Source organism: Hylaeus volcanicus, chromosome 3 (genome assembly GCF_026283585.1).
Source record: "Hylaeus volcanicus isolate JK05 chromosome 3, UHH_iyHylVolc1.0_haploid, whole genome shotgun sequence".
NCBI lineage: Eukaryota > Metazoa > Arthropoda > Insecta > Hymenoptera > Colletidae > Hylaeus > Hylaeus volcanicus.
The window spans coordinates 23,874,078-23,890,938 of NC_071978.1; the positions used below are offsets into that span (position 1 = coordinate 23,874,078).

General features: G+C 44.3%; 1 protein-coding gene and 1 long non-coding RNA gene across 2 annotated transcripts in view; one reads left to right on the forward strand and one right to left on the reverse strand.

Annotated features, from left to right (window-relative positions):
- LOC128874258 (homeobox protein SIX3-like) overlaps positions 1-8,471 on the forward strand; it is a 67,268-nt gene extending 58,797 nt beyond the window's left edge. The window contains exons 2-3 of the mRNA XM_054118808.1: positions 1,078-1,473; positions 2,352-8,471. Of these exons, the coding sequence (XP_053974783.1) occupies positions 1,078-1,473; positions 2,352-2,733 (778 nt within the window). The 3' untranslated portion in view covers positions 2,734-8,471. The remainder of the gene's footprint in view (positions 1-1,077; positions 1,474-2,351) is intronic.
- A 36-nt stretch (positions 8,472-8,507) lies between these two features.
- The window catches only part of LOC128874264 (uncharacterized), a 45,242-nt gene continuing 36,888 nt past the window's right edge, over positions 8,508-16,861 (reverse strand). Inside the window, exon 3 of the long non-coding RNA XR_008456617.1 lies at positions 8,508-9,971. This is a non-coding gene — a long non-coding RNA (uncharacterized LOC128874264). The remainder of the gene's footprint in view (positions 9,972-16,861) is intronic.

Here is a 16,861-nt window from a genome sequence, read left to right on the forward strand (position 1 = left end):
CGCATCTGACCGAGTTGCTGCCAATGGCGGCTGACCTTTTTCGTTGACCCCGCGACGGGAGATGCATGCTCGAGTAATCGATCCGTTAAAGAACGACGCGGGACGTCTTGACTCGTGGAGTTGCAGCGATCGCGAAAGAAAGGGTTCGAAAGCAGAAAATTCGAGCGGCAATGGTGGCCATTGGAAATTTAACTTTTTTAAGACGACTTAGGCGTTAATCACGTATTTAGACCGAATAAATATCAGTGCATGTTTGACAAATTTAGTAAATAATACGACGACGATCACGAAACATCGCAAGAACGAGTTTGGTGTTCTTGCTCGACAACAAAACAAAGGATATCGATGTACACTTTCTGGTTACGAAGTAATAAAGACGAACGTGTTTTGCGCGAGGTTCATCCATACGCCACGTCTATTCACCAATTAACCGACTAGTCAGCAATTTTCGCGAGGGAGGAATTACACCTCGTAATAGCCGATCTACTTCCGATGGAGAAGAAAGGCTTCGTGCAGAAGTAAATTCATATAATCAGGCGATAAGAGCAAGGTAGTAATAAAGGTTACATGCTCTATGTTTTAATTGCTAAATGAAGGGGGGGAAGACGGTAATCTGATGATCGCCGAGATACCCGTGGACGGAAGGTCTTCGTATTAATGATTCCACGTAGCAAAGTGCAATGTGGATACAATTCGCTAAGATGAAACATAGTCGAGATGTGGATAAGGTAATATTTTTAAGATTAACGCGTTGAACGCCACGTCACTCATATATGGGCGACAGAACTTTTCACTAAGGAACTTCGGCAATTAATTTTAAGAGCTGAGTACTAATGAAAATAAGTCTGAATAGAATTCGTAAGATGACGATACAAAAATAAGTAACACGACAAATGCTAGATTTTCTAGTTTACAACTGTCTCGAGACAAAATTTTAACCCTGTAGACTATTGATATTTCTCTGTAGCTAGTTTATGTAGAATAAATGAAGCTATTACGAGTCATCCTGCAGGGGTTGACGCGTCGATGACACGAAACTAACGAGAACTAACGTTGTCGCGTTGCGTTATGTTACAGAATGCAGCAGCAATCTGGCACAGGAAACGGAAATACACGGCGTGCCCTGAGCCCCGGGCCAGGAGGCAGCGATTCGGAGGACTCCGATATTTCTCTCGGCGGAACGTCGCCTCCGTCGCCTAGTTCCTCGCCTCCGCCGACTCATCAACCATCTCCTGTTCCTCTCGGGCCCCTCGGACCTCTGCCTCCGCCATCCTTAAATTTCCGCTTCGATCCATCGCAATCGCAGTTTCGATTCAACCACGCGACGGCCTTCAAATTCCCGCCGACGGGCTTCCGGTTTGGACCGCACAGCCCGCAACACAATCATCCGAACATCTCAGGTGGCGGGATCTTCAGGCTGACGGAAACGAGCCCCTTCCAGGCTGTGGGGCCCAGGGGCGATCTAGGATCGAGGTAAGTCGCTCGTGAAGAAAAAAAAACGCCGCCCTTAATCGAGCACTAGGATCTATCAGCCATCGCTGAGACTCGATAATGAAATTTCGATGGACTTTCGAAGAGCCTAATCACGTAGATGATAACGATGTGGAGAACGTGTTGCTCGGGGCAAATTTGTGAAGATGTCACTCGGGGTTGTTCTTAGATGGTTCGCTAATGTATTATTCAGAGGCAACATTTTGTAGCCGTGTGGTGTAATTATTATATATCAAAGGGGTTATTTCATACATTCACCTTGAATTACAGGATTTGGCACCGAAGAAGAGTGATTATATTTACGAACATTATTACGAAATGTTCTGAATTTCTGCGTAAATGGAAAGATACACCTCTGTTTGTAAATATGTGGACATTTCCCAACTTCAATGAATAATGAATATACACTTGAAATTATTATTGTAAGTACTGTAATCTAGTATAATAGTGCAAACTAAATACAGAAACATAAGTGGATATCTACCAACTTTAATGAATAATTAATATACACCGTTAATGAATATTAACGTTATTAATATATACATTTTATAATAAATATTACAAAATGTGTAATACAGAGACACGAGTGATATTCATTAATATATTCGTCACATTTGTTAAATATTTATTCCAATTAAGGATGTGTCCACATACTTATGAGCGGGGGTGTATATAACATACACGTTCCACGGTTTTGAACTCTTGAACTCTCTTCTTGAACTTTCTGTCTCGACTCTTCACCTATACCTACAAAAATATGAATTTCTACAAACGTCCAGAGTCCAACCATCGCCGAACCACCCCTACCGAATCAACCCTCCAAGAATCCCGACCTCACGGATCATATTTCAATTTTCCAGGCTACCAGATCATCTGGGACTACCGCCGCCTAGGTTGCATCCTCACGAGGGGCTGCTGCACCACCCCCACGTCTCGCATCAGCTACCGGAAGGGATGTCCAGGTTATCGGACGGCTCGCGACTCTCCGACGGCGGGATATCGCGGCTGTCGGACAGCCTATCGGAAGCACACAGCCCGCCGCTAATGGCGACGAATCTGTCGGTGACGGGCCCTCTAAGGGTCGCAGTGCCTAGCCCTCACACGCCTTCCTCGCGGGGCAGTCCGCCGTCGAATCAGCAGACTCCTCAGGGTCAGTCTCAAGGCCAGGGATTGATAAGGGTCGCGACGCCGCCGCCCAACCCGAAACCGCCGCAGATTCACAGACCGTTTTCACCAGCGTGATACGACAGGGACGATCTCGAGTCGGAAACAATCATTTCTGTGGACGCCGAGGACGATCAGTGTTCCATATCGAGCAAGATCACGGCCAGCGACGAGCATCGATTCCTCGGGAAGCGTTTCGAGGTGTTGTGAGGCCGAAGCCGCGCGAACGATGGGTGCTGCCTTCGTCTCGATGAAAAGAGTCGAGGGACTCGGACGTTTTCTACGCCCCTGGAGCGCGAGGAGTAATTATTCGAGATCAAAGAGCGAGAAATCCGATGGAGTCGAGGAGTCGAAGGGCGCGAGAAATCAATCAACATCTTTGACGGAACGAATCGGAAATTCGAACTGAAACACGCTGTAAAACTTGGTTCGCGTCAGACCGTGCAAGAAGATGGAACGTTTTAGGAGACGCCGACAGGTATCTTCGTACCTCGTTGAAGAAAAGTGGCCAGACTCGGTGCGGTTGACGTCGTTAGACAGCTCGCGAGAGCGGACGTGTGCAATTTCTCAAGATCAAAACGCAAGTGGTGCGTGTAAATAGTTTGGTACCGTCGAGGAACCGATACCAGCAGGACGGAAACTTCCGCGAACGATCCTGCTTCGAGGCTGAAACGAACTCGGTGTTTTTTTTTTCGTAGTCTGTACATAGCCATGCTTTCGAGAAAATGTTCTTCGATGTAATCGTTGCCTGAAAGCTGTTGATCGCCTGTTCGAACGCTATTTAAACTTCTAACGCGAAACGGTGGAACGTTTGAAAAATAAAAAACACGAACCCGAACCGTAGACCGAAGTCGAGTATCAGGAACTAAAGCCGTTCGATTGATACGCGAAGACCCTAAGCTTTCTTTTCCTTGGATCGTCGTACCCCTAAGGAAGCCACGAAATGGCAATGTTACCGCCGAAGACCGCGTTACAGCCTTCTTTATATCAAGATCCGTCGAATCCATGGGGGGATATTTTTACAGCGAAACCGAACCGCACAATGTCGCGTACGCTGTTGATTCAAGAACTCGAGCGTTGGTCGAACTAAATAATTTAAGAAACTTCGCGAAATCTTTCCTCCCCGGCCTGCCCTTTAGCCTAAGTAGATACTAGCTTTGTAAATTTGATTAATCGACACGGTCTTCGATGAATCGTTTTACTCCGAGAGTAACGAGCCGCGTTTAGGCTTGACGGTGATCGTCGATCGATTCTCTTGCGGTAGAGAGACCATCGCCCTTCTCTTTGTAGATATACACGAACAAACACATACACGCATACACACACACACACAAAGAGAGAGAGACACGTAGCGAATTTCTTGTATAATCGACCCTATAAATATGAACATACTACGATGATCTACGTATACATAGGTACCTTACGTAAAGACTATTAACACGAAAAATATACATATATAAATATACGAGGAGAAATGAATCATTATTATTATTATTAATATTATTAATATTATTATTAATATTATTATTTGCGCCTGTACATACATTCACGCGAAAATATATTAACAGATTATTATGACATTACGACAAAACAATTTACAAGTCTTCAATTTTGTGCCCTGGAAGCCAACGCGCGCTCATTCCATCCCCATTCCACCCGCGAACTATGCAACGATTCCCAGAATTTATGCGATTGCCGCCCGTAATCCGGTCGCGAATATCATTGAACGGGTTAAAATCATGCAGCTCGTTCGCGGCAATTATTTGCCCGGTTTGCGCTCGCTAGTGGAACGATTCGTCAAGCGACAATCGCATCAGTCCGCATCGCCGATACGTGACCGGACTGCATGATCCCCGTCACGCGACGAAACGATTAACTAATCAACTCAAAGTTATTGTTTATTTGTCATTTTCTTTCGTCGATCGTCCAGGAACGAGAGCGACGGTTAGACTTTTCGTTGTTTATTATCAATACACGCTGAAACTATTCGTTACATTTCTGGTATTTTCTTTTTTACCACCTTTTCCCACCTTTCGAGACGGCAATGATTCAGATGGAAGCACAATTAGGAAAATTATAGTGTTACAGGAGCGCTTCACGCGGGTTTCATGGGAGTAATTCGTACTTTAATTTCAAATATATTTTTTCTGGATACGTATTTTTTTTTTAAATTATTAAGAGTTTTCTACGCCAGGTAGTTCAGTTAACCTTTTATTTATGTATATAAGAACGAAACCCTGGTTGATTACAATCAACGTCCAGGCTACAGTTTTGAACCTAGGAAGCTGAAATTTTGCACAGAGGTTTCCTTTATGATGTATACAAGGAATAAGAGAGAATATTTTGAAATTCAACCTCCAAGGGGGTGAAAAGGGGTCGCAACGTTAATATTCCGCGCGAGTGAAATCGCGGTGCACAGCTAGTAAAATATAAAAATATTCTATCACCCTGTTCCATCGCTACCATATTACGAAAAACAACGGGAAAACGTCTAGAATACGCGTGACTTTTCCACGCGCACTCGCGACCATCGTATTGCTCGCATTCGCGCGCTTAATAACCTCGAAGGGAGCTGACTCCACGGTCCCTTCTCCCACCCCTGTCGTCGGTTCTTCCCATAATTTAAACGCTGCGAAGCTCTTCCCCACGGTGTGCCGCGCACCGTCGAAAATCGCCGAGTCACGGGGCTCCCTGTTAACGAACTCGAAGAAGTCGCATTCGAAACACGGATCCTTTTTTCGTCGAAGGTCAAAGCGGCACGGTCTCGAGAGGAAGAGCGACGAGAGGATATACACAGGAGATCCCGAAGGGAGGACGCGAAGAGGGAGAGGACAGACGGAGAGAGTGACAGCCGACGAAGGGAGAACAGAGAACGGACGAAGGAAGGTTATCGACACGACTGCGGACAGAGAGAGCGGGAGAATGCGTGATAGGGCACAGTGGGAGAGAGTAGTTGCGCGATAACGTGGCGTGGGCGGGTGTCGCTGACAAAATGGACCAATCGGCTGGCTGGGTCGCCTTGTAACCGATCCCGCGGGTTAACCAGGAACCAGGAACATCGACCAAGGCTCTCCAGAAAGCCGATATGCCCAGAGCGCACGCCTAACCGTTCCTCGTCGTCGACTCCACCCTGCCCGATTCTTCCACATGCGACTGCTTCCTCTGTCCCTCTCCCTCGACCTTCCTGCGCCGCTGTCTGTCTCCCTTTTCGCACCCTTTTTCCCTCGATTCCGTTTGCCTCCGCTCGACGAAAGTTCCCGACAGCTGGGTTGGATACCCCGCTGGAAGATGGAGTCGTTAAACGCCACGAGAAGATACACCGCGGGCCCAGTGTTTCGCCAGCGAGTTGTTGAATCACTTCGATGAAGTTGCCGTAATTGAAACTGGCCATTGAGCGAAATGCGTTTAGTCGCGGGCTTCGAGAGGGCTAATCGTCGCCTGCGTTCTCGCGCGATGTTGTTCGCTGAAACTTTTGGAGTAGGAAACAATTCTTGGGGGAAGGAGGACTTTTCTTTTAAGGAAAGATCACGAAGTAAATACTGGAGATTGGAATTGTGCGGGGCGACGAAGAGATACTTTCCTAAAGTGGACACTCGTACGTGCTATGATAATGATTGGATTGCGGATTTTATGATGAGAAACATACGAAACATATATTGGGTTGTCAGGAAAGTCCATGCTGATTTTTTGTACATGGTACAGGTCTGAATATATCGGAATGGTTGAAAACAAATAACATGAATACATTCTTTAAAAGGTGGAAAGGTTATGGGACAAGATGGTGCCTATGTAATTCAATAAGTAAATATCAAGGTTTAAATGTGCCTTTGAGTTTTTCGTAAATATTGGCATGAACTTTCTGGACAACCCAATATATAAACCTAATACATATAGAATATATTCGTTTTGCATAGGTCCGCGTACCTTTTAGCTATGTTCACCGTACACCCCCGTTTATCTGTATATGGACACTTTCTTAATTGGAATAAGTATCTAAAAAATGTTACGAATATATTAATAAATATCACTCATGTTTCCGTATTTAGTTTGCGGTATAATACTAGATTATAGTACACACTTTATAATAATAATTTACGGTGTATATTGATTATTCTTTAAAGTTGGTAGGTGTCCATATATTTTTGAACGGAAGCGTAGATCCTTTGTATCACAAATGCATTAATTCGCAGTTTAATAACGATACGCGTGTCCAAAAATACGCGCGTCTTTCGTTCACTTGAATACCCAACGGAAGCAAAGCACCGCTTAAATTCTCCGGTGCAGGGAGTTCGAAAGAAGAGTATACCGCACGGTTTCGGGAGCGTATAGTACTCACCGAAGCGGGTAAAAAGTAGGTAATCGACACGGACCTGAAAGTGAACCCTTTGGGAGTAAACTGTGATTTTTTGTACGGGCAACGTAAACGATACTTCCAGTCGCTACATGCTGGACAGTCAGGATTACCACACCTGCCGCGAACGAGTGCCAGCCATGGAATCGCTTTACAAAAAATGTTACAGGTATAAGAACATCGTTAATATTTTCCATCCACTGCACAGCTGAAGCCGTAGACGTATAGATTTATTTTACGAGTTATTTTACGAGTCGCGGATCGAGTCTGCGCAGGCTCGACGAGAGATCGGTCGAGTGTTTATGCCACGACGCGCTATTAATTCCAGGTTTCTCGTCGTTTCTTAAAAAAACAAGAGTTCTAGCCTTCGTTGATAAGGATCGTCTGCAATTCAACGAACGGAAGGCGGGGAGACCGTTGTGCAACAAACGCGCGCCGCGAACAATGCCTCGTTCCGACGTTGCTAAGTATCCGACACGTAGCCGCGGAAGAATCTCGCAGCCCTGAAGGGGGGAATGAAAGGATGAATGTCGCGATTATCGATAGACATCGGTTCCGTGTACCGTTTTCAAGGTACATCCAGTATGGCGTGAAAAGGACCGTGCCCGTCTGCCCTCGTTCGTCCCGTCGTGGATCTTTGTCGCACACTGTATGCCCACGGTCGTCTTGCCGCTCGTGTTTTGACAGTTGCTGCTCTGACACCTCTGGCGCATTCATTAGAAAGTGGTTCTCAACACTGGGCCGCCCGTGAACGATACGTTTTTACAAAACGGATGGAAACAGGTTCTGCCGCGCTATGCGAGGCAAGGCGAGGCGATTGTTTAGGTTTTTAGACATTCGTCGCTTTCAATGGCGGTGGAAACTTCGCTTTTAGGGGTTTCTTTGCTGGCTCGTTGGTGAAAGATTCTATTTAGTTGGAGGGAGTAGTGTTTGTTATTCTTTTTAGGGGTTGACCGTGTATCACTTTTTTGACGATCTCAGGTAAATTCTTGGTAGTTTTACGAATACGTGGTGTACCGGAAAATGAAAACTCAGATGCTAGGATTTCTATATTGGTTTCGCGTCTGAACTTTCCACCCTCCATCGCCCTTAGCTTATTCGAAACAACTATCCTACAAATATCAACAAATATATACTACAAAATCCATAAAAGATAAAGAATACAACACTTTCACCAAACCACAACACCGATCCAAATAAAATAAACCGAAAGTATCGCAAGCAGAGGCAATCGCCTTTTACTCGTTTCCTTTCGAATAGACGAACGCATGTAAGGTTTCATAACGCCTGGAATTATCGAAACGATAAGGAGAGGAGTCGTGTCCCGAAAAAGCATCAGCGGAAATTTCAATCGCAACAAATGAATAATGCATCGAACGCGCAGGTGGAAAGTTACTCGTGCTCCGTATCGCGGTATCGGAACGCCATCGCTTCTTTTAATCCATCGAGTGAAAGAGCTCGGGTGGATGGGTTCGCTGGAACAAAAATTCTCTTTCTCATTATCGAATCATCGAGGTTGCGAGCCTCCGGTAGGTTTTATCGGCTCGCCACGGATAGGCGAGCCTATCGTAGGTCGCCGCTATTAGCGACGGATGCTTTCGTGAGTTGAGAGTCTCTGATAGACATCCAGCTGTCGGGATTTAGATGTTAGGATAATACAGTGTGGTCGGGGCCTTACAGCAAAATAATGTAGTCCACTCTGAATGGCGGAGACCTCGGAACGAGAGCTGGGGAGGCAATACGAGGCAGATAGACGGGCGTCGACGGTGGTTGGAAAGAGAAACGAATCGCGGTGGGTTAAGGAAGAAGGGAGACGGGATCGTTGAAGAGTATCGACAGAGTAACCATTTCTCTAGTGGTTATTTGTAGACAGATTCGACACCGTGACAATGCCGCGAAAATCATAATGGGAGCCCGCAGGGACCCCCGCTATGGGAGGCCTTAGCGAGATTACGATGCCCACCAGGTATTTGTTGTAGGTCTTAGGCTGGCTGGGGTGCCATGGAGAGGTGTGAAAGTGATGGCAAATCTTCGCAGGATCTTTTTAAAATCGGTACTAGCCATTGTTGCGGTAAGAAGTTTTTCGGGATTTACGCGCCCTCCCTTCCATTCCGTCCCTTTTGCTCTACGAGCCGCTCGTGGACGTTCTACATTTCCCGATCTTCTCTTCCGGCCGCCGTCGGCGAGATCATGGGCTCTTAGCTGCTTAAGGGCGCGAGGTGAACTCGAAAAGGAAGGGAAAAGCCATGGAAACGAGAGGAATCGACATTGTAGCGTGGAGATCGCGACGCGAAGGAATAATGGCGCGACGGTGACGCGGAACGATCGACGAATCGCGTCTCGATTTTTTCTGGACCTATTGAAACTCGTCTCTGGAATGGAAACTCTGGCTTCTTCTCAAACGTGAAAACTTGGGCAATGTTTATAAATACTGTCGAGTCGTCCAGGCTTCGTACCCAGAACCTTTGCAATATCATGTTTACAAAAATTACAAGATGAATCGTGACGTTCATTGCACAAATCGATTAACTCCACCAGTCACAAAAATTTTAATACTATTTTGAACGCTTGTTTTTTGGCTATTGTTTCTTATTAATTTTATATACCGTTTGATGAAAGCTACATCTGTATGTACATCTACATCTCTGTAAAGCTACATCTCATGTATTCTACAATATTTATTCGAATTTGTGTTACAAAAAGAATTTAAAAAAAACAATTGTACATTATTTCATCGCATTTCTCAACATTTTGTTTTATGGAGTTAATGGATTTGTCCAATGAACGGCTCAATTATAGAATGATACAGTAAACAAGTGATTAAATATCGCAGCTAAATCTTTGTACACACGTTGACTTTTCTTGCTACCTATTATTCTCGTCTAGTAATCCTTTCTTCCTCGATCAGACGAGTACCATCCACACCCAGAGTTTGAACCATCCACTTTCAGTACGTCTTGCATACCTGTAACAATATTTTTTCGTATAATTAACATCTGCCCTGCCAACCTTGTAATATAATTTGAACACACTATAGGGCCTTAAAAGCAAGTACCCCAGGCCTTTATAATTCTGAACTCTCCGATCGCACAGCCTCCGCCCGATTCTCGTTCGCCCCACACATTCCTGATGTTTCCAGCTCGTACGTAATAGCGATCGATTAAAACATCTCGTATGACCCACTGCAACCCGTAATAAACTGCGCCGGTACGTATTTCGAATTCGAAAATTCGACGTGTCGCGTTACACGGAGGGTCCCGCGTTCGAGTTCACACGGGGTTAATGAGAGGTTAGATATAACTCGCCATTCTGTGCCATAATGTGACACCGGCGTCCGTTTAATTTAAGCATATCCCGTGCATAGGATTTCAATGGGGGTGTGTCACGCGTCGCCCCTTGGCCCCTTCTATGGGACCCGCCGGGCAACTTCATGGGAAAAACAAAATATTTAGCTAACTGCAATAGCTGGCTGGAAACATTTTCTCTCGCGGGATTGTTTGGGCAAACAATGAATTCTAATCGGTGTCGAAATAAATCTTCTACGCCTTCTCCGCAATTTTTATTGATTGCATTGTTACGTACTTTTATCGATTAATAATCTGCTTTAAAAAAATATGATTTTTACTGGATAACCTCGTTAATTTACTTGTGAGATGGAGCAAGGAGAGTCTACGTTAACTATGGAATGCAAGATGATGTTTATTTTTATGTTTTTTCTTTTGTTATATTTCTGAAGGTGAAAAAATGCTCTAGATTATGGAAAAGCTGTCTGAAAATCCACGTCTGAGACGTCACGTACCTGGGCCCGTATATACGGATGTGTCAGGCGTCACTGCCCTTGCGAGGTACTAAGCCGCTTAGCACTATGGGGTTTATGCTGTATTATGTTCGATGGAGTATCTCCTAACTCTGTGGAACTTATATGGGAATCCGTACCCCGCCTACTGCACGTTATCTTATCATTCAGCTATGCATCTGTTACCAACGCTGTTCTTCGAAGACCGAACGGCTTAAATACAAACGAACATTAACGATGAACAACGCTCGACCTCTACATTGAAATTGCTCAACTATTTCGACAAATAGGAATGGAACTAATACTACGTTGCAAGATTTAAAGACTCAAAGTAAAAAACAAATATTATCATTTCAATTTTACGTTCTAAGCGTTTCAATCATCTACCATAATTAGAATGATCGTTCTAGGAACAATGCAATCTTCGCAATAATTTAAATGTTGCACGCTGCTTACGAACCAGCTAGATTTTAATTCGTAGATACACAAGCCAATTAGAATTATGAACCAATCTGTAATTTGCACGCAAAACAATTCGTCGCGGTTCTTTCTTCCGCGGCGACATCCACCCTTCAGCAACAGGACCGAAAACATTGTGAGGAAGTTTCTGACGAGGGTATTACGCAAAACTGTATCGGCTTTTCCGTGTTTTGATTTCGCCCTGGAAGGCGATGGAACGACAATGGAGGGTAAGAGGAGGACAGATACTTAGCCGAGGACTAACAGCAGGCTGCGGATTAAAGGGGGTGAAATGTTATTATTGCAAGGGGTACGTCTGCCGCCCGTGAGTACTAAGTAGCCCGGTTAAGTATGTTGTTTAAGCCAACACTGTAAGTAACCATCCCCCTGGAGAAATTGCCGTGACGGCATTGCGGCCAAGTCGAAACTCCGTTCCGTGGAATACTTTGACGTCGAAGTGCCGCGTCCAGATGGCTCTTCTAATACCCCGTTTTTAGGGTGCCTGCGGACCTAACGTCATGATACGCGACGGTAAGAAGAGTTCTCTCCCCCGCAACTATCGGAAAACTTTGCCATTTTTCCATGATTCAGGACAGCGTGAAGCTCGCGGTAATCTTCCGAAAGAGGACCGAAAGTGCTCCTTTAACTTACGAATACCACGTCAGGAATACCGTAAAGGTTAATCAATATATCGCTTATCAGAAACTGGGTTTTCAAAACTTGGACAATGTTTATAAACTCTGTTTGGTCGTCCAGGCTCGTACCCAGAAGCCTTTTGCAATTTCAAGTTTACAAAAATTACAATTAAATTGAGTATGTCAGTTCTTTCTTGGTCAAATAAAATTGTAAATGAGTTAACAATTCTTACTATATCAACACGCCGACCGTCACGTCACTCATTTCTGGGTTACAGGACTTTTCACTAGTAATTTAAGATACTTATTCTGGAGATGAGGTGTTAAAGAAAATATATCTGGATAAGATTCCTGAATTCTGATGAGGTTTCAACAACAGATACTTTGACAAAGCTTAGTACCAATTATTTTAAAACAAGATTTTTGCCTCATAAAAATTGTCACAAAAGTCAGCGTGGCAGTCAACGTGTTAAAATAACGTTTCAAGCAATCTTCAAAAAAAAAAAAAAAAAGTGACGAGTTTAAAATATTTACTTTTTAATATACTACGATAATTTCTCTGCAGGACCCCTTGAATATTATTGCATCTGCAAACTCTATCGCCAATTACTATCGTAGCAACCAGCTTTCTGATATTTCCGACCACCCCTCAGCGTCCTTTTCCTACCTTCGATTAGGCGGCAAACGGACACCCGTCGAAGAACCAATTCCAGAAGCGCGAGTTTTCCAGCCGCGGTCTCTGATAGGCAAACTGGAAAACCGTGAAACGGTTACTCTGCCGACGGAAGAAATTTCCAAGTATCCGACGTGTCGCCGTTAAACCGTGCTGAACGAATAATCTCGCTGGCAAAATTGCAGCATCCAAGGCCGGGGGAGCTTTTGTACGACAGGGAAATGACAAATGCACTTCCGCGGGCGAAGATTAAAATACGCTATTGCTGCTATTAGCCCCGAGTTTAAGCCTTCGCTCGAAGATAGAACGGTAACAGACGTATAATTTCCTGGAAGCTTTGAATTGAACAACTTTCTTGCTCGGCGAGGCCCGAGCGAGACGAGTGTAACCGGCTTTCAAAGCTTTGAGGGTGAGGAAGCTCATTAACGAGAGCTTTCTGTTCCTTCGTTTCGGCCCCGTTACTTCGACGCGCATTCCATCCAGCACCCGATATCGTTAACGGAGGTCCTGGGACCAGTTTCTCCTGCCCTTCGCCCCTCCATTCGGAGCCGAATTCCTTATTTACATAAATACGAGAGTTTTAATGGCCGTGAATTGCGGCGAATTCCGCCTGGCTGCGCATGCAATTTCCACCGCGCGATACGATATAAACTCTTCCCGACGAATCGCGTTTAAAAAACGAGAAAATATGATACGTATAGAGTCGCGTGGATGGTGCTACGATTACTGTTCTTCCACGTGTCATGGTTCTCGCGTTAAAATTGATCATGTAAAAATAATTCGAACGAAACGACATGTCTCCTATTGTAGATTCTGAATATAAAGACTTTAACGTCATTTCCGCAACGAATGTTCCCGTTCCGTTCAGCAACTAAAGTCGACACGTTCGCGATATTAGTTTATTGACAGCGAAACTTCTTTCCTGGCAATATCAACATGTTTTGTAAGCATTGCTCACGGAGACTCCATTTTTCATAGAGCTTACGCCACTTTGATAATGTACGGCTCATTTGTTAACACGTTCGCTGCCATCATTCAGTTGGAAAACTGCCGCAGGCCACGCTACATTTGTGGCAATTTTATTTGACCTTCTGTAACGCCATGTGACTCTGCCATAGCATATATATATATCTGTGTGTCGATAATTTCAAGGTATAACTGTACCATTTTATCACTGCAGCATCTATTATCACCGAAATACTTAACGGAAGGTTTAGAATGTACTCGAATTGAAAAGAAAAATGTGGCTCTACAGAAAAATTACAACCATTAAAAAATCTTTTTATATCGTCAACTATTGGATGATTTTCATAAAAATGAAGTTCAATGTGTTAAATTTCAAAGAATATGATTTTATTAACCAATTATGTAGTCGCCATTCTTTTCTACAATTTAATTTTGCACGTGATACTATAGCCTACTCGGTGGGTAAACCAAACCAAACAAAAACAATGGAGTTGTCACAGCAACGTCTATTTCCTAGCAACGTATTTCTTTATCAGTCTTCCGTTTAACAATTTCGGTTATCTGTTCCTAGTGAAACGAAATTTTGAATATCAGTTGTAAAATAAAATACTCCACAGTAGACACGTACAAGCACACAGACAACTAATAAACCAGCAACGAATAACAATCTTCTTAGGATTAATTGAAACCCCTCGCGAATCGAACGAGCCCGCTGAATTTCATTCCATTCGTCGAACGGCCATCAATTCCGTTTCTTCGAATTCCGTGCTGATCTCGAAGCAATAAAAGCAATCAAGCTTGCGCGGCCGTGATTGCTGTCACTTTTAATGACACTTTCTTCGGTGATCTGTAATACTAGTATACGGGCGCGTCGAAGGTAATTATTCCTCCTCGTTACGATCGAATGAATTCAATTAATCAACGAATCTGCTCGACGCCGCCGTACCCGGCGCTCGCGGGTTCGTTAGCGACAAATTCCCATGAACAATCGCGCGTGAATCGTGAGTACACGACGCCGTGGAATTCCCGCAGTCCGTTCCAAACATCGCTCGTTTCCGATTCGGGATCGCTGTATTCTATTACCGAACCGGAATCAAACAAACGCTGGAAGTTCTTGCTTAATTTGTTCGAATTAAGCGAATACAATTCATCGCGTCAATTATCCAACGTGTCGTTCAGTTTTTCGTTCTTTAAATTCGTTCCTTGGAAACCTATCGGAAACGTTTCGAAGTTTTTTAGTTACTCTTATCGCGAGAGCAAGCTGTTCGTTTCATGACCACGTTTCGAGGAACCCAACTCGCGTAAAATTCTTTTTATTCGTAAAATCCGCGGAATATTCGAATATTAAATTATACGGATAGCGGTAGCTCTAATTTCCGCGAAAGTCGTCATTTCTCCCAACGTGCTCGCGGAAGAGAAACGTGACGAGAAGGGGGCACACGATTCTTAATTCGTCGGTACGTGACGCGCGGTGCGGCGTTCTTTACCTTTTCTTTTCTTTTTTCATCCCCCTAGGAGGAGGGATGAAAAAGTTTAAGTAGCTCGACTTGACTTAAATACAACAGCGAGACGTGGTTAATGCAACCGCGAAATAAAGGGCGTGGTTTTAACGCGCAGCCGAGGATTGGCTGTTGAACTTGGCTACCCGGTCGATACTGGCCGACTATATCTGCCTCGACCTGTATACTTGATACTTATCCGGCAAGCGTGTATGTATGTACATCTGATCTCTCTCACCGCCGCTGGAGAGGTGTTCGTACGCTCGCAGGATCGACACGGTAGGATTCAATGGCAGAAGATGCTCCAGCAAACTGCGGACCTTCATCTTGTCTGGGGTTCGATAGTTCGAAATCGACGAGCTCGTTATTGGGTTCCTCTCGAGTGACGGGGTGAAAAATGAGACACCCTATGGAAATCTTTTTAAAAATGTCGAGAATGAGGATACTTTGTCCGTCGTACAATTTAAAATCGATTTTAACTTCCACTGCGATATCACTTTATAATGTATTAAAAATATACTGCGTCGAGTTCTTATATTTATTCCAGTAACGCTCCACGAAGAGAACTTTTGAAAGAGGGTCCTCGAACAAGTCTAAATGTTACGACCGTTGGTCCGTTTCTTTGTTTTCGCGAGGCGGATATATCGGAGTGTCACAGAAAATATCGTCTGTCTTTCGAAACCTTAGTTTATCAAGTAACAACTACAACGAAACATAATTTCTCGCCGAATGATCTATGGTCTTTCGCCATGGTTCTAAAAGCAATTGCATTCCACCGCATTACTATGTCGGTTCTTTCGATGCAAAAAACTTGGCACATCTGCGTTTGACGTCGTCATCGTTGTTGAATTATCTCCCGCTCAAAAAGTGCCCCATTGCTCAGAGGAGGTGATAGTCGCGTGGAACGAAGTCTCAGTTTTGTATACGTACAATCGGTCAATTTCGATACTTGTAAAACTCCGATGGAATACTCTGGTATGGAAGATTGTATAAAGCATTTTATAGAGCGCAAATGATATGTATTAATTTTTTTTATGTTACGTATATGTGCTGAGAATAAATCGTATATAAATCGTGTATAAATCGTTTAATGCTTCTTCGAGGTACTAATGAAATAGATAATATACAGAACCTGATTTTCAAAATAAATACCTATTTCCTTAATAAAAATCATTAATCTATAAACTTATGAAATGACCTAAAATCTACTAAATGCATTCCTCTTGCGTACGACAAAAAATGTGAACGTTTCGAGTTCGTGTCCGTTGTCCAACCCACGGATCCATCGCAGTAAAAATCATCCCAGCGATGACCAGCGATGGCTGCCCTGCCGCGGGTCGACAAATGACCGACCGGAAAACTTATATCGCCGCACAAAAGCGAGTAGGTTAGTATAATAACGCGATATCCATAATAAACGCGACCGGTATCCTCTCATTGAGGGCAACAATGCCTCTGATAGATGAGTTAATCGGTAAGTTCCTCCCCAGTGGGGGCGAGGGGACCCCGAGTCGACGTTTCATGTTTCATTGTGCGGCATCGCTGGTCGAGGACGACGGGAACACGTCGACGACGTCGACGGCTCGTACGGTTCACCTCGGAAACGTACGCGGGGAGCATACTGCATCCAAGAAGAAACCAATAAACTCGACGTGATTCCGATCGGTAACGTCGAGTGGTTCTCAATCCTACTTTGCGTGCTTTGAAAGGCAAAGAACGAATCACTCGGGGAGGGAAGAGATCTCGACTCCTCGGGGTATGAAATATTGAGCGAAAAATGTGCGAGCCAATTCGCCTTAAATATCGAGGCTTCCACGTACACCTCGA